Below are 16,992 nucleotides of genomic sequence, written 5' to 3'. Positions count from 1 at the left end.
GTGGGATTCCCGAGCTTACCCCAACGGTTCCTTTTCTATCGGGTATGTCAGTGCCCGATTTACAATATACCCTGCCTTAGGGTACTATAGCATGATCGAATGGTCCCAGGGGCCACTGTAAGGCTAAGGGTTACCGGTAATGTTTCTAACTATCTCCTTGGACTTGATCTAGGCTAAAAAATCAAAGATTATATAGTATAAAAAATCTTACTGTAATCAGTCACGCTACAAAAAAGGAACTAACTAAATCACACTTCCAATTTTCCCCCAGCTCGCTCAGCCGGCCGCGTGCCTGCGATGGGTGATGGGGTGGTGGGTGAATTTTTCCAGCCAATCCAAAGGCTTACTAATTACTGGTCAATCATCCCCAACTGCGCACTGAATGCCTCGTGGTCTGTGTAACCAACTACGCAATTAAAGAAGGACAGAAAATGGCGCCACCAAAATTAAAGGAAAATTAATAATTATTACTGGGGGGAAGAGAATAATTAAGGGACCGAAAGAAAAGAATCTGGGAAGGGCATTTATCTGAAACAAACTGGGACCAAGGGTTCCAACAATCCACAAATGTAGGGAATTTTCAATAGCCGATTTATTTGGGCTAGTTTTATAGATGTGTATTGCATAATATGCAAAGTAATAACTACGTTTATTTTAAGTTTTAGCTCTGCTCTTTACTTCCATTCGGAAGACTTTGCTTTTTAAGAATCCCCGCCCCTCCCCGTCTAGACTTTGAAAAATGCATTTTGCCCTCCCCCTTCTATCTTTTTAAAAATACTTATTGACTCCCTCGCCCTTCATTTTTTGGGGGGGTGCAGGGGGGTGGTTGGGGGGTGGTAAGGGGGGCCCTTGCTCCCCCCCCCAATAATGAGGATAAAAAAATATTATACATACCATGCCCTGTGACTCTCCAGATATTGGCCCCTCTTGCCCCCCCCCCCCCAATAAAAATGCTGGAGATTCGCCCCTGTTTGGCTGGTATGTATTTTTGAAAGTGAAATTTGCGAAGTCTGTCTAGGAAAAGTGTACAATGGAAATGATTTATATTTAATTTAAATGAAGGCTTTTGGAAGTTACGCTTTAACCTTAACTTAAAGCTCTTATCCCTTTGTACAAATGAATAAGAGCATTTATTTTATAAAAAAGCCAATTTCTTACTAAGCATGAGTGAGAGCCAGTTTCTCACTAAACATGAAACTAAACTGAATCAGGGACTTGAATAGCTTCTCATTAAACACATTAGAACATGGGATAGGATCAACCGGTCCAAATGCCACACTGAGATTTTGCTTAAGGATATGGTTAATGTAACGGTTCTAAAGGAACAAGCAGCATTATGTCACCTACAGAAATAAATATGTAGCCTCAAATGAAGGCCGTATCCGTGGGGAGGGGGAGTCGTGTTTTAACCTCCCCGAAAAAATTTTACAAATATTTAATTTTTCTTTAAAATTTTTGTTATAAAAACTAATTTTGATAAAAAACATGTTTCTCTCCCCCTCCTCCCCCCCCCCCGAAAAAATATTTTCGTACCTTCTCCCCGCTTTTCCCGCCGAACAAAAACTCTTTATAAGAAATCTACTTATCGATCATTGTGAATAGTGTGCCTCCAATGTAATTAGCGTATTAGCCCTTTTTAAAGACCGTAATCGAAATCAAAAATCCTTTCGAAGCCCATCGTGCCCTAGGGATACCCCCAACCAAACGGTATTAGTTGCAAATTTTAAGATGCTTATTTCAATCAGAACGGTCTGAAAAAACTTCTAGGATGGCGTGGTAAGTGCAGCCCTATGGTAAGGGTCCCAAACTTAACAACTAGCTATTATAAAGGTGCAAGCAAAATCAAGTGGGGTATAGGACAAAACCCAAAACAGTTTGGTAAACCCAGGGTATTCCATGGAAATTACCTTTAATATAAAATACATTTGGTATTTTTGTTGGTCAGTGAACCCCCCCCCCCCCTTTAAATTGCCCCTTCCTTCCACTTCTTTACGAATCATCTTCTGCTAGTTAAAAGAGTAGTTCCACCTTCTAAAAGAATTGGAAACTTGAGTTGGGTCTTTGGCGATTTAATATGAGCAATAGGGATTACATCTGGGTAATTCATTAAACTGGGAAATTTGGAAGAAAATTACATATATGATATGATATTGTGATTAACCTACAGTGTAATTATCATTAAAGCCGAAATTTCTCTGTAAGGGGTAATTAACCAACAAGACATTCTTTATTTTAAGAACTATTTAAAGTCAAAATCGAGTCTGCACGAAGTTGGCCTAGGCTAGATTTAAAAATTCTTTGCAGGCTAAGTAGGATAGTTGACTTTAAACTGATAGTTGGAAATTCTGTTTTTTTTTTTCATGCACTTTTAAGTGCCTGGATTTTATTAGGGACATTCCGAAACTAATAGGGTAACCATTACAAAAAAAAAAAATTCAAATAAACATCAAAAATTTATTTATGTGCATTTTTGTTACGTATTTACGATGTGAACCACCATCTCCAGTTGGGGGGGGGGTGGTTCTCGAACCCCTAACCTCCCCCCTGGATACAGCTTTGGGTCTTCGCATCAAATCAGTGGTACTATAAATCATTCGAACACTATAATCCGAACAGTGGCGTCAATTTATGAAAATTAAGGCGGGAAGCGGCAAAATCTATTTTTATATAGCGGGGGGGGGAGGGGCAATTTGTCAATTTTTTAATTAAAATGGCCCAAAGACTGTTTTCAATGATCATGTCCTCTTTACAAAATTTAGGAAGCATATGCTTCCTCTTTTCCCTGACATATTTTTCAGATAGTCAGAACAGAAATCTAATCATAAACTCCTGTAGGCAGGTGCGTAGAGTAGGGGGCTCATCTCCCCTGAAATCCTAACATTTCTAAATTTCTAGGCGCTTCTTATGCTATTAATGTATAAAATTAATTTTATTATTGCCCCCCTTCCAGGGATGGATCCAGGATTTTTTTTAGGGGGGGGGAGAGGGGGCGCAAAATAGGTTAATCCGATAAACTTGCGTTAGGAGCAAGTTTATTTAACGCAAACTTGCGTTAATTAAGTAAATTACACTACTTTAGACTACGTTAGGCGGGCGACCCCCTCGCCCCCCCCCCTCTGGATCCGCCACTGCCCTCTCCACCCAAAAAAAATACCTGCATCCATACCTGTCCCCCAGTTTTAAATGCTATGCTGCCATGAAGATGGCAGATTTGTCCCTAAACATACGTCCAAAATTGCATAAACTTCACGAGTGCTGAATACTGTGTTAAATTCAGAGTCATGTGAAGATTTTCAATTTGTATGATTAAAAGTTGGGCATGAGCTTTTGATCCGTAGAAATTTAATGAGACATCTAGGTGTATTTTAGAATAAGCGTTAAACAACTCTGTTCACTCTCTCAACCGAATATGTTTTTTTAAGCCAAAAGGCCTTACCACTATTGATACTTATGGATACAATAATTAGGGGAGCAAATTGGATTTTTAGGGGATTTTTCTTTCTCTCACTCTCTCCGTGTTTCTGTTTGTCTCTCTCTATCTTCCTCTCTGTTTAATAATGGTTTACTCTTTTTAATGTTCAAAAAGGTTCCTTAGAATTCGTCTCTCTCTCTCTTTCTTTCTCTCTCTCTCTCTGTCTCTCTCTCTCTCTCTCCCTCTCTCTCTCTCTCTCTCTCTCTGTCTCTCTCTCTCTCTCTGTCTCTCTCTCTCTCTCTCTCTTGTTCTTTTGTCTCTCAATCTCTCCCCTTCTCTAGGTTTTTTTTGATAACTTCGGTTATAGTGTGAGAAAAGTGTGTAAGTGTAAGATATACTTCTGGGCCCGAAAACACATCTTTAAATTATTAATCAATCAAGAGATGCTTTGGTCTAATCAAGGCCACATCCTGGATTTTTGTTCGGGGGGGGGGGGGTCCGAAAAAAGCAAAAAAAAAATTTGCTTATATTCATTATTGTTATGTTTTTTTTTTCGAGGAAGACAATATGTAATATATCATATTAGATGTAATAATTTTTTTGGACGTAATACAGGGTAAATTTCTAGATCTATTCGTTACTGACGTAGGGACAATGAATAGGACATCGTATGGAAAATGTATCGTAGACGCTTCTCGATATCATTTTTTATGCTTTTTCCAAGCGCAATAATCGTTTCACTCGCAAATTCATTTTAAAGCCTTTAAATGCACCTTAAAGTGGTACCTGATTCCTTGTTTTTTTGTATCGTGAAATATGTTCAGTTGAGTGGTCAAAAACATATCGTTTAATTGTAAATCACTTATTCCAAGTCTTATATTCAACATCTATTGAATATGCTTTTATAGTGATATGTTTTTAATCACTTATCTCACCTGTTTCAAGCTGCTAAAATAAAGGAATTAGGTGTTATTTTGGGGTCCATATAAGGTCCATCACTCGTAAATTCAATTTAAAGCCTTTAAATGCATCTTAAAGTGGCACCTGATTCCTTGTTTTTTGCATCTTGAAATATGTTCAGTTGAGAGGTCAAAGCATATCGTTTAATTGTAAATCACTTATTCCAAGTCTTATATTCAACATCTATTGAATATGCTTTTATAGTGATATGTTTTTAATCACTTATCTCACCTGTTTCAAGCTGTTAAAATAAAGGAATTAGGTGTTATTTTGGGGTCCATATAAGGTCCATCACTCGTAAATTCAATTTAAAGCCTTTAAATGCATCTTAAAGTGGCACCTGATTCCTTGTTTTTTGCATCTTGAAATATGTTCAGTTGAGTGGTCAAAAACATATCGTTCAATTGTAAATCACTTATTCCAAGTCTTATATTCAACATCTATTGAATATGCTTTTATAGTGATATGTTTTTAATCACTTATCTCACCTGTTTCAAGCTGTTAAAAAAAGGAATTAGGTGTTACTTTGGGGTCTATTTAAGGGCTTTAAATTGGATCTGCAAATGGAAAGATTATTATATTTGTAAAGAGTATGAAAAAGGTATCAATTACTGTTTGACTCCACCGCCATTGACACTTATAGGTCGCTTTAAAATCAACCAGTTAACTGGGTAGACGAAGATTTAAATTTTTGCGGGATGGGGGAGTCTGTTGATTATTTTTCGCAAATTTTATTAAAGCTTTTATTAAAGAGGAGAATTTGTCAATGTTTTTAGGAATTCAACTTGTATATCTTGGAGAGAACACTTCCCGAAATAAACCCTATAAGTAAGGATGTTTTCTCGGCAAGAGCTAGAATGGGGCTTCGAAAGTTTATATTTGACATGATAAACAACAATCCTTCAAGTTGAACTGTAGTACTTTCACTTTGTTTACTTCAATTTTCAGGGCCTTTATTACCAATGAAACCATAAAAATTAAATCAAAAGTCCAGTTTTCCAACAATTCCTATTAGCGAGAAAAGAGAATTCGACGCATTTCGAAAACATAATTAAATATCTTAAGAACCAGATAGAAATATAATAAGGATAAGGTAGATTCAATTCATTGATATAGGTAGGTTGGCTAAAGGTCACAAGCTTCTTAGGACATAAACTTCATTAAAAAATAAGACGTAAACCTCACTAGACAATGAGACATAAACTTCAGTAAACAATAAGACATAAACTTCATTAGACAATGAGACATAAACTTCATTAAACAATAAGACGTAAACTTCACTAGACAATGATACATAAACTTCATTAAGCAATAAGACATAAACTTCACTATACAATAAGACATAAAATTTATTAAACAATAAGACATAAACTTCATTAAACAATAAGACATAAGCTTCATTAAACAATAAGACCTAAACTTGATTAGACAATAAGACCTAAACCTGATTAGCTGAAGGACATAAAAACCAAATTTTTTAAATATCACGAGAACCAAATAAAATAGGAAAAGACAGATTAAACCAATTGATATAGAGTGGCTAGTGAAAATAATGAGCTTTCTAGTACCACTATCGGTGGCAGCCATTCTCGTTAGCAGCTGGTGGCTATTGATCTGCTCGTGTATTGTAATACCTGTTCTATATTTTTATTTTTGCTTTTGCTTTTATAACTACTTGCATCACAAATTAACTTTACTCCAACATTAGGCATGTGGTGGATGTCCAATTTCCTACTACATTACGTTATAATTGGCGTTTTTACGCTATTTGTGTGTCCCCCATTTATCGTGAATTTTCTCATTTCTCATATGTTACATCATTGCTGATGTAGCTATTAGTTTTATATTTCATATCTGGTTATATAAGTGTTGTGCAATGTGAGATATTTTTGTAATTAAGATTTTACTGGACTCAAGGTGTATTTTTTATAACTAGTTATAGTATAATTAGTAGATGTGTAAAAATTAGTATATAAATATAAATAGTATAAAAATTTATAAATATATATATATATATATATATATATATATATATATATATATATATATATATATATATATATATATATATATATATATATATATATATATATATATATATATATATATATATATATATATATATATATATATATATATATATATATATATATATATATATATATGTATATGTAAATATTAGTAAAATTAGGTTGTCTGTATTCATATTATATGTACGAGGCCCCAAGACCCGCAAAGTAGTCCATTTTGGCAAGTGTTTTAATAACGGTATATTTTAATAAACATATATGTTTTCAGTATAGGGTTTAAAAAAAAAAAATACCTTTTAGACATATCATTTTAATAACTTATTTTTTATTAAAACCCTTCTAGTTAACTTCTTTAGTGCACAAAAACACAGTAAGACTTTATTATGTAGGTAAATTGATCACTTCTTTGTTAAAAAAAGATTATGTTTAATTAATTATGTTTCTTTAATTAATATTATATGGATATAATTGATTAAATTTGCCAAATTTTACTTTCTTTAATACAATTTTAGGGGAGAATATTCTTGTCCACTTTGTCGTCAACAGTCAAACGCTGCTCTCCCATTAGCCCCTGAGCTGGGTGATGTCATGACCTTGGTGTCTTCTCAACAAGTGGCTCCAAATGTTCTCGCCAGAATGATTCATGGATTTCTTGTCGAAGAGCCTGCGATTCCCCCAGTAAGTAATCGTTTATTAAGGGAGTAATTGCAGACTGAGTCTTATCAGTTTTGCTGCCAAAAGTCAAAATTTGTTTTGGCTATTTTTCACTGATTTGAGTTAGACGTATCCGCTGCCGTGTTAACTAATAGAATGCTATAGGCCACGGCCTAGGACCTAACAAGCTGCTACCCATTTTTTCTTTTTCTTTAGAAATTAACTTTTTCAGAAATTCATTTCTATTAAAAACTGATTAAGCAAAGTGTTCTTAATCAAATACTCTTATATATTGTTAGTAGTTCTCCTCATTAATACTCCCCCCCCCTAAAAAAGGAAAAACTAACCTAGATATTATTGCAGATTAAGAACAACCCATTTTCTAGTTGCAGTTTCTGTAGCATTCATTTCGTAGTTTCTAAGAAAATGATTATGATAAATGATTAAAACTTCTTGCAACTTTATGCTTTCGAATGGTTAATTACTTACCTTAAAATTAATATTAATGAATTAAAACTCTCTCTAAAAGTAAGGAAACCCAGAAATAAAAAAGTGAAATTATAGATGAAGCTCCAGTTTTGGCCGCTTCTTAGAGATAAAGGGTCTGAATTTGAAGTGCTAGAATTTAGATAAGGGTCTGCAGTTTGGGGATACCCTTATGTATAATTGAATCTTTTGTATAATACACCCTTTCAAAGGGACCCTGAAACCCCACTACCTAAGGGCCCAGAAGATCTTAATCTGCCCCTTGGTGTTCAATATACCTTTAATGACGTCCTTTAGTTGATTTAGTGACATCTACTGTTTGAATGAATGACGTCTGAGAAATCTTCGAATTTCTCCATTCCATTTTGTCCTGATTGTGTAATAAGTGAGACAACTATCCGTTTCACATCGTAACTATTGTTGCTCAAAAGTCAGGGGCTTATTCCACGTCACACTAGTTTCAAGGTCTTCACCCTGTTCCTCCCTATTCCTCCCCCAACACTGAATCATTAAAAAATAGCAATCTGTAAATACTCTTTTTTGGAAATTTGCCCAACCGTCATTTAGAGCCTAGAGTCTTTAACGTATCTTGAAAGCCTTTAAATTTCAAAGGACAGTCAATATGACAGTATGCTTTTTCAAGATTGTTGCTTCTTTTGAAACACCATGTCAAAAGACAATGACAAATTGATTGGTATTGCTTTTTAACGTTTGTGAATTCTGTGAACAAGTCATGGCAAAAGACAATATCAAATAGCAAAAGCCAGAGAAGACTTAACAAGTACCACAAATGGTGGCTAGTGTCAATCAAGTCCAGTGGTATCGTTTTAAATAGACCAGTATGCTTTTTCATGTTTGTTGCTTCTTTTGAAACACCATGTCAAAAGACAATGGCAAATTGATGGGTATCGTCATTAGGTGGACCAACCCCTTTTTTTCATGTTTTCAATTCTCTGGCCGGACAATATAAATAATTGACTTATTTTTTTAAGATACGCAATAATATATGTCAATTTAAATGTCAGTTTTTTTTGTTTTTTTTTTTCATTCTTAGCCCTTCGCGGTTTCCAATTATTTGGCCTGGCCATTTTAATAATAAATGTAATTTTTAAAAAATATGTCGCAGTGCCTATTAGTATGTAAATATCAATTTTATTGGTTTTGTCACTCTTAACCATTCATGTGTTTCGATTATGTGGCCTGACAATATAAATAGTATAGATAACTTTCATTAAAACTGTCATAATAATTATCAACATATAAATGTCAGTTTTATTTATCTTTCAGTCTCAGTTAGGTGAGGCAATGGCAAAAGCTATGGAAGACATAACAAGTACCACGTATGCTCGCTATCGTCAGTCAAGTCGAACGGGATCGTCATCAGGTGGGCCAGCGAGCTTTTTCATGTTTGTCAATTCTGTGGCCCGACAATCGTTAGAAGTAGAGCTGGTTATGCGAGGTGATTCAGTCACTGGTCCCCCTCTATCCAAATTTCAGTCAATGATGGTGCCTAAACATAGGAAATCCTGCTTTGGTGAGACTCCTTGAATTGACATTTCTATCTTTTGATCCTTTTACTTTTATCCTATCTGGTTTGAGCCACCTTACCTGGACTTTTGTTCTTTTTTATTCTTTAGTGATTTTCAGTTTCCTATATGGGATGATTGTGACCATTTTATATTTTAACTTCGCTCTATGCTTCCATTTGAATGTGATATTTGTATATTTAATGTCATGTAATTGGTTCATAGTCTTTGAATGTACTTATCTGGCTGTCTATCACCCCTAGCTCTTTCCTAGAGAATGTTGGAAAAGTGAAAAATGAAAGTTGTATTTTGGTTTTCAAATTTGGTTTTGGTTTTCAGTTGTATTTTCAAATTTGATAGGTTCTGACTTTCAACAGGGGCGTGATTTGCTATGGGGGTGGGAAGGTGGCAAATGCCCCTCCCCCAGATTTTCTTTCCCTCCCAGCTGAAATCTAGCGTCTTCAAAAATGTCAAAACTAAGATATCCCTACATAATTAAATTATCCACAGAAACAGAACAATATTCTTTAGTACGCTTTGCCTTTATGGTATATTTTGGCTCATTTTTCATTTTTCACCTGGTCATTTTCACTTGATTTGGGAAAATTGGTTCAAACTTTGCTCCCCCCCCCCCCAGGATTTTGACGAAATTACGCCCTTGACTTAAAAAAAAATAATCTTAAAGGTACTTCAGAAGAGGTAGTCTTTTGATTTACGCGTAGTGGACGCGTTTTTGATCGTAAGGGGTGAACTGGTATCACGTTCTGTAGATATCGGTACCAGGTCAAATCCACAGGGAGTAATTAGTCATACTTCTTTGACCCAGTCTGTATCTCTCTGCACTTCTATCGTAGGACATCCCTTCCACAGTTGCCTCTAATTCCCTTGTTCCATATGATTTTCAAATTTCATATTTATATTATATTCAGGTAACATGAAAATAACTCATATTTATACAAATTGTATTCATATTTCCAAATTATTCTAAGCAATTTTGGTACCCCAAGGATGGCTGTAAAAGTCCGAAAAGCATAAAATACTTTAGAAGAGAAAAAAGGATCATCATTAAAAGAATGATGACTCCCAAAATTCAAACCGGGTAACCCCCCCCCCCCTCTGGATACGGCCTTGCTACCAGAGTATATGAATTTGTGAATGCGATAGCTGAAGATCCGTCCTACCAATAGTTATGAGCACAGCAAGCAAACGAGATCTTTTCAGGCTATATTTTTGAGGGCCAAAGGTCTGAGCCCATCATTGACTAGGGCTAAAAACAAAAGTAAGCAGAGGGAGACGACAGAAAACTTGTAAACTGGCTTAAAAAGCAACTGAAAAAGCATTATAGGCTGTAAAATTCAAAAATGTGGAAACTGAAAAAAGAGCAGGAAATGTAGGCTAATGTACGGTAAAAGGGCTGAAGGCCTTGGTCGGTTCTCTGCGAGAGTGGAAGGCTTGGGATCGTCATCGGCAAGAGATGCGACAAAAGCTGGCGAAATCGGCCCATTTGCTATCTCCTATCTATATAAGTGTTTGTGGGTGTGTACACTTTTTGGTGTGTCCCTCAAAAATAAGCCAAACTAGTCGAGTAAGAAATGTGAAAATTTATGGAGAATAATTTTAGAACCAGATTAATAGACATCCAAAAATCTGAATATAAACTGCAAAAAAAAAAGATTACAAGTGTGTGGGGACCGAAGAAGACCCGTGTCGTCAACTGTAGTGAGAGAAGCGAGTGAAGACTTTTGCTATTTCTTATTTTTTTTCAGTTCCTCTTGTCCATGTGTTGGCTCTACACTCTAAGATTCTAAGGACGCAGCAGCATAACGCCGTATGGAGTCAAGTAACTGGGATACCGGCTGAAGTGAAATCTACTACTTTGCTTCCAGCGCCTGTTAACAAAGTTCCACTTCTTCTTCGAGATGCAGTGGCCTTGGTATTGCAATTTGTCCTTGTGCTGCCTTTACACTTAGACAAAGGTAGGATTGTTGTATATATGTCTTCATACGGTCGCTTAAATTCTTTTATTTGTTTCATTTTCATTTTTTTTTTAAAAGTAATTGAATAAATAAATTCTATTTTGATTCCGCTGTTGCCACATATTTAAGATAGATACTTCGCTACTACAAGGATCGTCTATAGAGTAACCTTTTTTCTTAAAAAAAAACTAAACGACTTGAGATACGAAAATTTGTTATGTACATTTATTATAATACATTTATTGTAAGATTTTAATGATTCAATCGGAAGTATATTAGTTGTTTAGGGTTAAGTTAGTGGATTTGTTAAAATGACTCAAAATATATTAAAAATCTCCGAAAAAATTGTCAAAATCCAAAATTTTCAAGAGGCAGTCCCAAAGATTGCTCTTTGTATATGCCTAAAAATTGGAGCAAAACAGATTTTTGGCTGAAGCAATTCCTGAAACATTTTACCCATATTTTGAAATACCCCTTTAAATCTTCCTTTTGTCCCAACTTCGACCCATACATACGAACCAGAAACCTGACGAACTTTAGTCGACTATACAATATATATAATTTATTATTATAATACATATTTATTATAAATTTTCTTAAAAACTATGAAATTTCTTTATTTTACAACATTGTCTCCAATTCAAGCGCTTGTCATACCTTTTAACAGTTTTTGAAATTCCCTGTGACAGACATGGAAAAATTTCCAAAGCTGCCAGTAACAGAATTCGACAGAAGGCCAAAACCTGTCAAATCTGCCGACAAATGTCACTATACCATGAAAACTACCAAGTAGTATTGCTATTAGGCTACCCCTTTTTTTTCCATGGCGACCCTCTATAAAAACCTGCACCGTGGGAATTTTGCCAATCTGTCTCGGTGTTTTGAAGCTCTTTGTCGTTGTTGAAGTGCTGAGATGTGAGCTACTGTTTCATGTCCTTGAACAGATGAAAGTCAATAAGGGCTAAGACTGAGCTGTAGGGGAGGGGGGGATTAAAAATGTCCCATTTGAAAGTGGCTGAAAGCTCATTTGTTCTTGGAGCTGTGTAAGCGTGAGTGTTGTCATGCAAAAACACCAAAACGGATGTCAGTAAACCAACACGCTTGTTTTGGATTGCTCTTTTTAACCTTTACAACGTTTCATAGTAGGATTCTGAATTGGTGGATTCAGAATTAGTAGGATTCTTATGACATCATATGTGGCATCATATAAGCATTTTCAAGATTGTTAATAAGACAAGAAATTAATAAGATTGTTGAGTTTTCAACGTGACAGTTATTTATATAGTATAATTTCTGTTGGAAGGCCCAAAAACCAAAATTTGCAGTTGCAGTTACTATAAATGATGATTCTTTGGAACCACAGTCTGAACTAACGTGTCAAAAATGAAAATGAAAAGAAAAGACACAGGCAGTTAGAATTCATGCGAAATGTACAATTAGAGCGTGTTAAAAATGAAAATGAAGAGCAAAGACACGCGTAGTTAGAAAACATACGACAATGAACAAGTGAGGGAGTCAAAAATAAAAATAAAGAGCCGCGACTCAATGAAAATCAACCTGGACAGCGAGAATCAAAACGTTACAAAATTGAAAATGATAACGATGATGTTTGGGTTTTAGATTTTGACATGGATAAGGTCATAAATACCTACCATACCGTTGAAAATCAAAAATATGGACTGGATAAATTATTTGAAGAAAAATAAGTTTTTGTCCCACCCTTTGAACAATTGAAAGAAACAAAGGTTCGGTGATATGTCTTTCAAAATGACAAAAACAAGCCGAGGCAAAACTTAAAGGTCCAATTTATTTATTTATTTATTTATAACCCATTTACTTGAAAGATAAATAGTGGACTAAACACTTTAGAAACCCAAAAACAAAAACGTGAAATAGAAACAAAAATCAACAATAAGATTAAATAATAACATTAATCAGCAACAAAATTAGTCAACAATAACATCTAATAATAAAATTAAGAAAACAAACAGATCAAACCGTGGTGAGGCGACAAACGCCGACACGCCGTTCCCGGAAGCTTTTTGCGTAAACCAGTCAGCTTCTCAATAATATTCGGGGGGTAGAACGTATTTACTATCTTTTGATTTCTATACCAAAGAAGAAGTACAAATAACAGTTCAAATAGGGATAAATCCTTTTGTTAGACAGTGAAAAACAATGACAAAAACTGGATATTTCGACTACATACACAGTGACCGTCATCAGCTGATGACGATCACTGTGTCGAAATATCCAGTTTTTGTTATTGTTTTTCACTGTCTAATAAAATAATCTATCCCTATTTGAACTGTTATTTGTGCGTCATGGAAATGCAATGTAGTCTTCGAAAATACCTGCCAAAGAGGAAGAAATTTACAGAAACGTAAATAAGAAGCCCAAATATTACTTAAATCCTTTTTCCTAAAAATGAGGTGAAGCCCAGAAAGGGACAAAACAGAATGATCTGAAAAATGTATATATGATATATATGCTGTATGTTATGTATATTTATCTTAAATTTAGTTTTTTTTTTCCTTTCGTTGGTTTCTGGGTGTGAGCCATTAACTTTATATCTCAATTATTTTCTTAGCCGAAACTTCTGGGAAATGCAAGGGGATCTTCATAATGGTTTATTGTTTACTTTTTGTATCATTTCTGTAATTTTTAGAACTTTTTGACACACTGTATTCTTTGTAACACTAGAATATTGGAAGCTACAGTGATGGCAGTGGTCAATTATGGTTCTAAAGTGTGGGTGCTTTGGAAGACGTAAGAAGATTTGTTAGATATTTTCCAGAGGGATTGTGTAGGGTTTCTTTTGGGCACTCGTTGGGCTGACCGCATTTTCAACAACAAGCTCTAGAGAAAATGTGGTTCTATCCCACTTTCTAGGGCTATAATCAGAGAATGGTTGAGATGTTTAGGACACGTTTGGGATGGCAGATTGCAAAAGATCGTTCTTTATGGTCATACTATCTAGGGTCAAACAAAATGCAGTTCATCCTCGAATGGGGTGGAAACAAAGAAAATTGGAAATTGGAACTTCTTGGGAGGGGCTAAAGAGTGGAGTATTTTATAGATTGGGGTGGAGGAATGTGCGCAGCTATGTTTGCCTCAGGCGGCTTGGTGCTGCATTGAATTGTAAGTAGCAGTAGCAACAGTAGTATATTTTCTGTAAAAACTAATATGTGTGAGCAAATGCGACATTCTGTGACAATTTGTGAACTGACCTAAAATTATCTTCAGAGAAAAGTATCAAATCGATTGCAATTTAATATTGTTTTTCTTAACCCTGGATACCTGAAAACACATCTAGTGAAAATAGATTCCCTGATTCAATTCTCCTAAATGGGTTCACAAAAGAAAGGGGAAATTGCTGATGAAAGGTTCGCACCACACCCTTACGGCAAGAAACTGTAAATTTTTTAAGTACTTAAGACAAGAAACTGTAAAATGTATTACAAGATGAAAATTTGAACGGCAAAATACAACTCCTTTACATGTTTTTATATAGTGCTGAAGACTCCCATTAGTAATGACGGAAAGTTCTTCCACTTCCAAGAAAGTTAGAATATCATTCTGATTACCTCTATACATAAAATGTCCGTTAACCACCTGTGTCAGTTTGTTGACATGTTCAATTAACAAAGTAGTCAATATTTACTTGACGAATGACAAGTAATTAAAACACAAAATGGGAACTCGGTTACGTAAAGCGAATGCAGTTTAAAATACTAATTAAAAACCCGTTTATTTTTGCCACACTGAGGCCATGGCCTGCTTCAATCATCCTTCTACCCATCCACCCGATTACCAATCCATCAACAGACTTCAGTATAACACTAACTACTCCCTTATTCAATAGGGTCATTCCTACCCCCTCTTGATCTTCTCCAGTCACTCCCAGTCATTGCCCCATCTCCTGCCGCAAAAAGAAACTTTTGGCCAGAAAAGGTCAATATGACGAAGGGCGAGAATTATGAATTATCCGAGAATTATCTAAAGGTCATGGAAATGAGTAATAAAATTTTAAACTGTTATCTTAAGAAAAGTTTTTTAGGGATGTGTGCCAGTTTTCAAAACTGGTGTTAGTTTTCAAAATGTTTAAAATTATAGTCATTTTCATCAATATCAGCTAGTACTGCTACTACTAGTAAAAACTCGGTGCGAAGGTAAGGTGTATTGTGACATCAATATGTCTATATATTTAAATATAGCAAATAAGTCTATATATATTTGCTGTGATTTTAACGGGGATCGCTAAAGTGAAATTTACCAGAAATGCCGAACGTTGTCTGTTCGGGGCTGAGGCTTTGAAGTTGGAACTTTCAAGGGATTTTTAAATTTGAGTCGCGGGTAAAAACCCCCCCCCCAGCCCCTTTTTAAATTCTTCATCCTCAACACTGGTCTGAATTTTATAATGTGCATTTTTGTTCAGAATTGTCCAAAGGTCAAATAACTATCCCTCCGGGAATGACATTGCATTTGAAATTTTTACATGTGATTTTTACATGTGAAACATACATTTTTGTAAAAGAATAGGGGTAAGTAAGTAAGCATGACGGCACTAGACCCTTAAGGTCCAAACCGGCTGTGCTGATCTCCGTTTGGTGGCCTTTCAGCCAGGAGAAAGCCTTCAGCCCTTTCTTTTGTTAAAAAGATGGGAGGGCGTAAGGGTCTTCTTGAGCCATTGCTGGCGCATACGATGTTGAGTCGATGCGTCAGTTGCTGCGTCTTTTTCACAGGGACAGGGACAGCTAGTGTGTCGCCCAGCGTTGGTGAAGCGGTGATTGATCCCTGGGCCCGAGCAGAGCATCAATCTACTTTGCTATGACAGGGTAACAGGTATGACAAGTTAACACTATAAATATAGGCTTTTCACTTCTTTTTTAATAGAAAGTAAAAATTCATTAAATTCCCATTGAATGAACGCGATCTATTTGCGAGGGACATTCGTTAGGGCCAAAGGGGTAAAACTTGGACATCACAAAGCCTGCTTCGACTATATCTAATTTTGTTTAATCTTGACAATCACTTTGTAACAAGTCCATTTCTTTTTAGTATACTTATCATGTTTGATCAGCGCATTCTACAACTTGGTCTTCTATCAGTGTGTAGCTCAGGTTATCTCCAAAATGTCCCAACAAAAATTAGACTTAATTAGATATTCTCAACGAGATTCCGATCACAACTCCACCCTCCTCAAATCGCTCCGCCTCGTTTTGAACAGGATTGAGGGCAGGGTTTTGAATAAGGATGAAAACAGTGAGCAAATTCCATCCAGTGTTGCAGAACTTGTCTATGACGTTGAATTGGAACTTCAGAAAATGTGTTTACCTTACTTAAGGATTATGAGTTTACTTGTGCATCATTTTTATGCTGAAGCCTTACCTCAAGGGGTGACTAGAAATGAAACAGAGGAATGTGTACTCCTCTTGCGTTTTCTAGGACTGATAAGTTCTACGGGACCCATTCTCACGTCCCCAGGGGATGTCCTTATGGAAGTGGATACACCAGGTATTTTCTTTGCATTCTTTAAGTTCTTTGTCTTCTATACAGTCGATTCCTGTTAATTCGCGGTTCGATTATCAGCAATGCAGATTAGCCGTGGGAATGTAAATTAAAAAAAAAAAGAAGTTATAAATAAAAAAATAGTAAAAAAAATAAAGTAAAAAATAAATAAAGTTCATTCACGAATAAAAAAAGAGTTATTTAACAAAAAAACAAACGCAAGTAAGTGACTATTTTCAAAAAGTTTAATTAGGACTTTGAATTTTTTTGTATACTTTAAAAGTTTAAATAATACTATGATTTGTTCATCTTTTTTCTATTGATTACTATAATGTCATTCCATATATTACTTGTTTCCGTTGTTTTGTATTTAAATACACGTTTTAATAAGCGTAATTTTGTTTTCCTATGTTCCTACTGCCCTGTTTTCTAATATG

General features: G+C 35.3%; 2 protein-coding genes across 2 annotated transcripts in view; one reads left to right on the top strand and one right to left on the bottom strand.

The window, feature by feature from the left end:
* The window catches only part of LOC148955943 (E3 ubiquitin-protein ligase ubr3-like), a 230,048-nt gene that overhangs the window by 119,710 nt on the left and 93,346 nt on the right, over positions 1–16,992 (bottom strand). The gene's annotated exons all lie outside the window — the stretch shown is intronic.
* LOC148955947 (E3 ubiquitin-protein ligase UBR3-like) overlaps positions 1–16,992 on the top strand; it is a 47,088-nt gene that overhangs the window by 19,281 nt on the left and 10,815 nt on the right. Inside the window, exons 4-7 of the mRNA XM_089108419.1 lie at positions 6,915–7,080; positions 8,830–9,076; positions 10,835–11,044; positions 16,106–16,561. Of these exons, the coding sequence (XP_088964545.1) occupies positions 6,915–7,080; positions 8,830–9,076; positions 10,835–11,044; positions 16,106–16,561 (1,079 nt within the window). The remainder of the gene's footprint in view (positions 1–6,914; positions 7,081–8,829; positions 9,077–10,834; positions 11,045–16,105; positions 16,562–16,992) is intronic.

This window comes from Artemia sp. Qi Xiang Cuo, chromosome 1, assembly GCF_049724085.1.
Source record: "Artemia sp. Qi Xiang Cuo chromosome 1, ASM4972408v1, whole genome shotgun sequence".
NCBI classification, from domain to species: domain Eukaryota; kingdom Metazoa; phylum Arthropoda; class Branchiopoda; order Anostraca; family Artemiidae; genus Artemia; species Artemia sp. Qi Xiang Cuo.
This window is presented reverse-complemented; position numbering and strand designations above follow the sequence as displayed.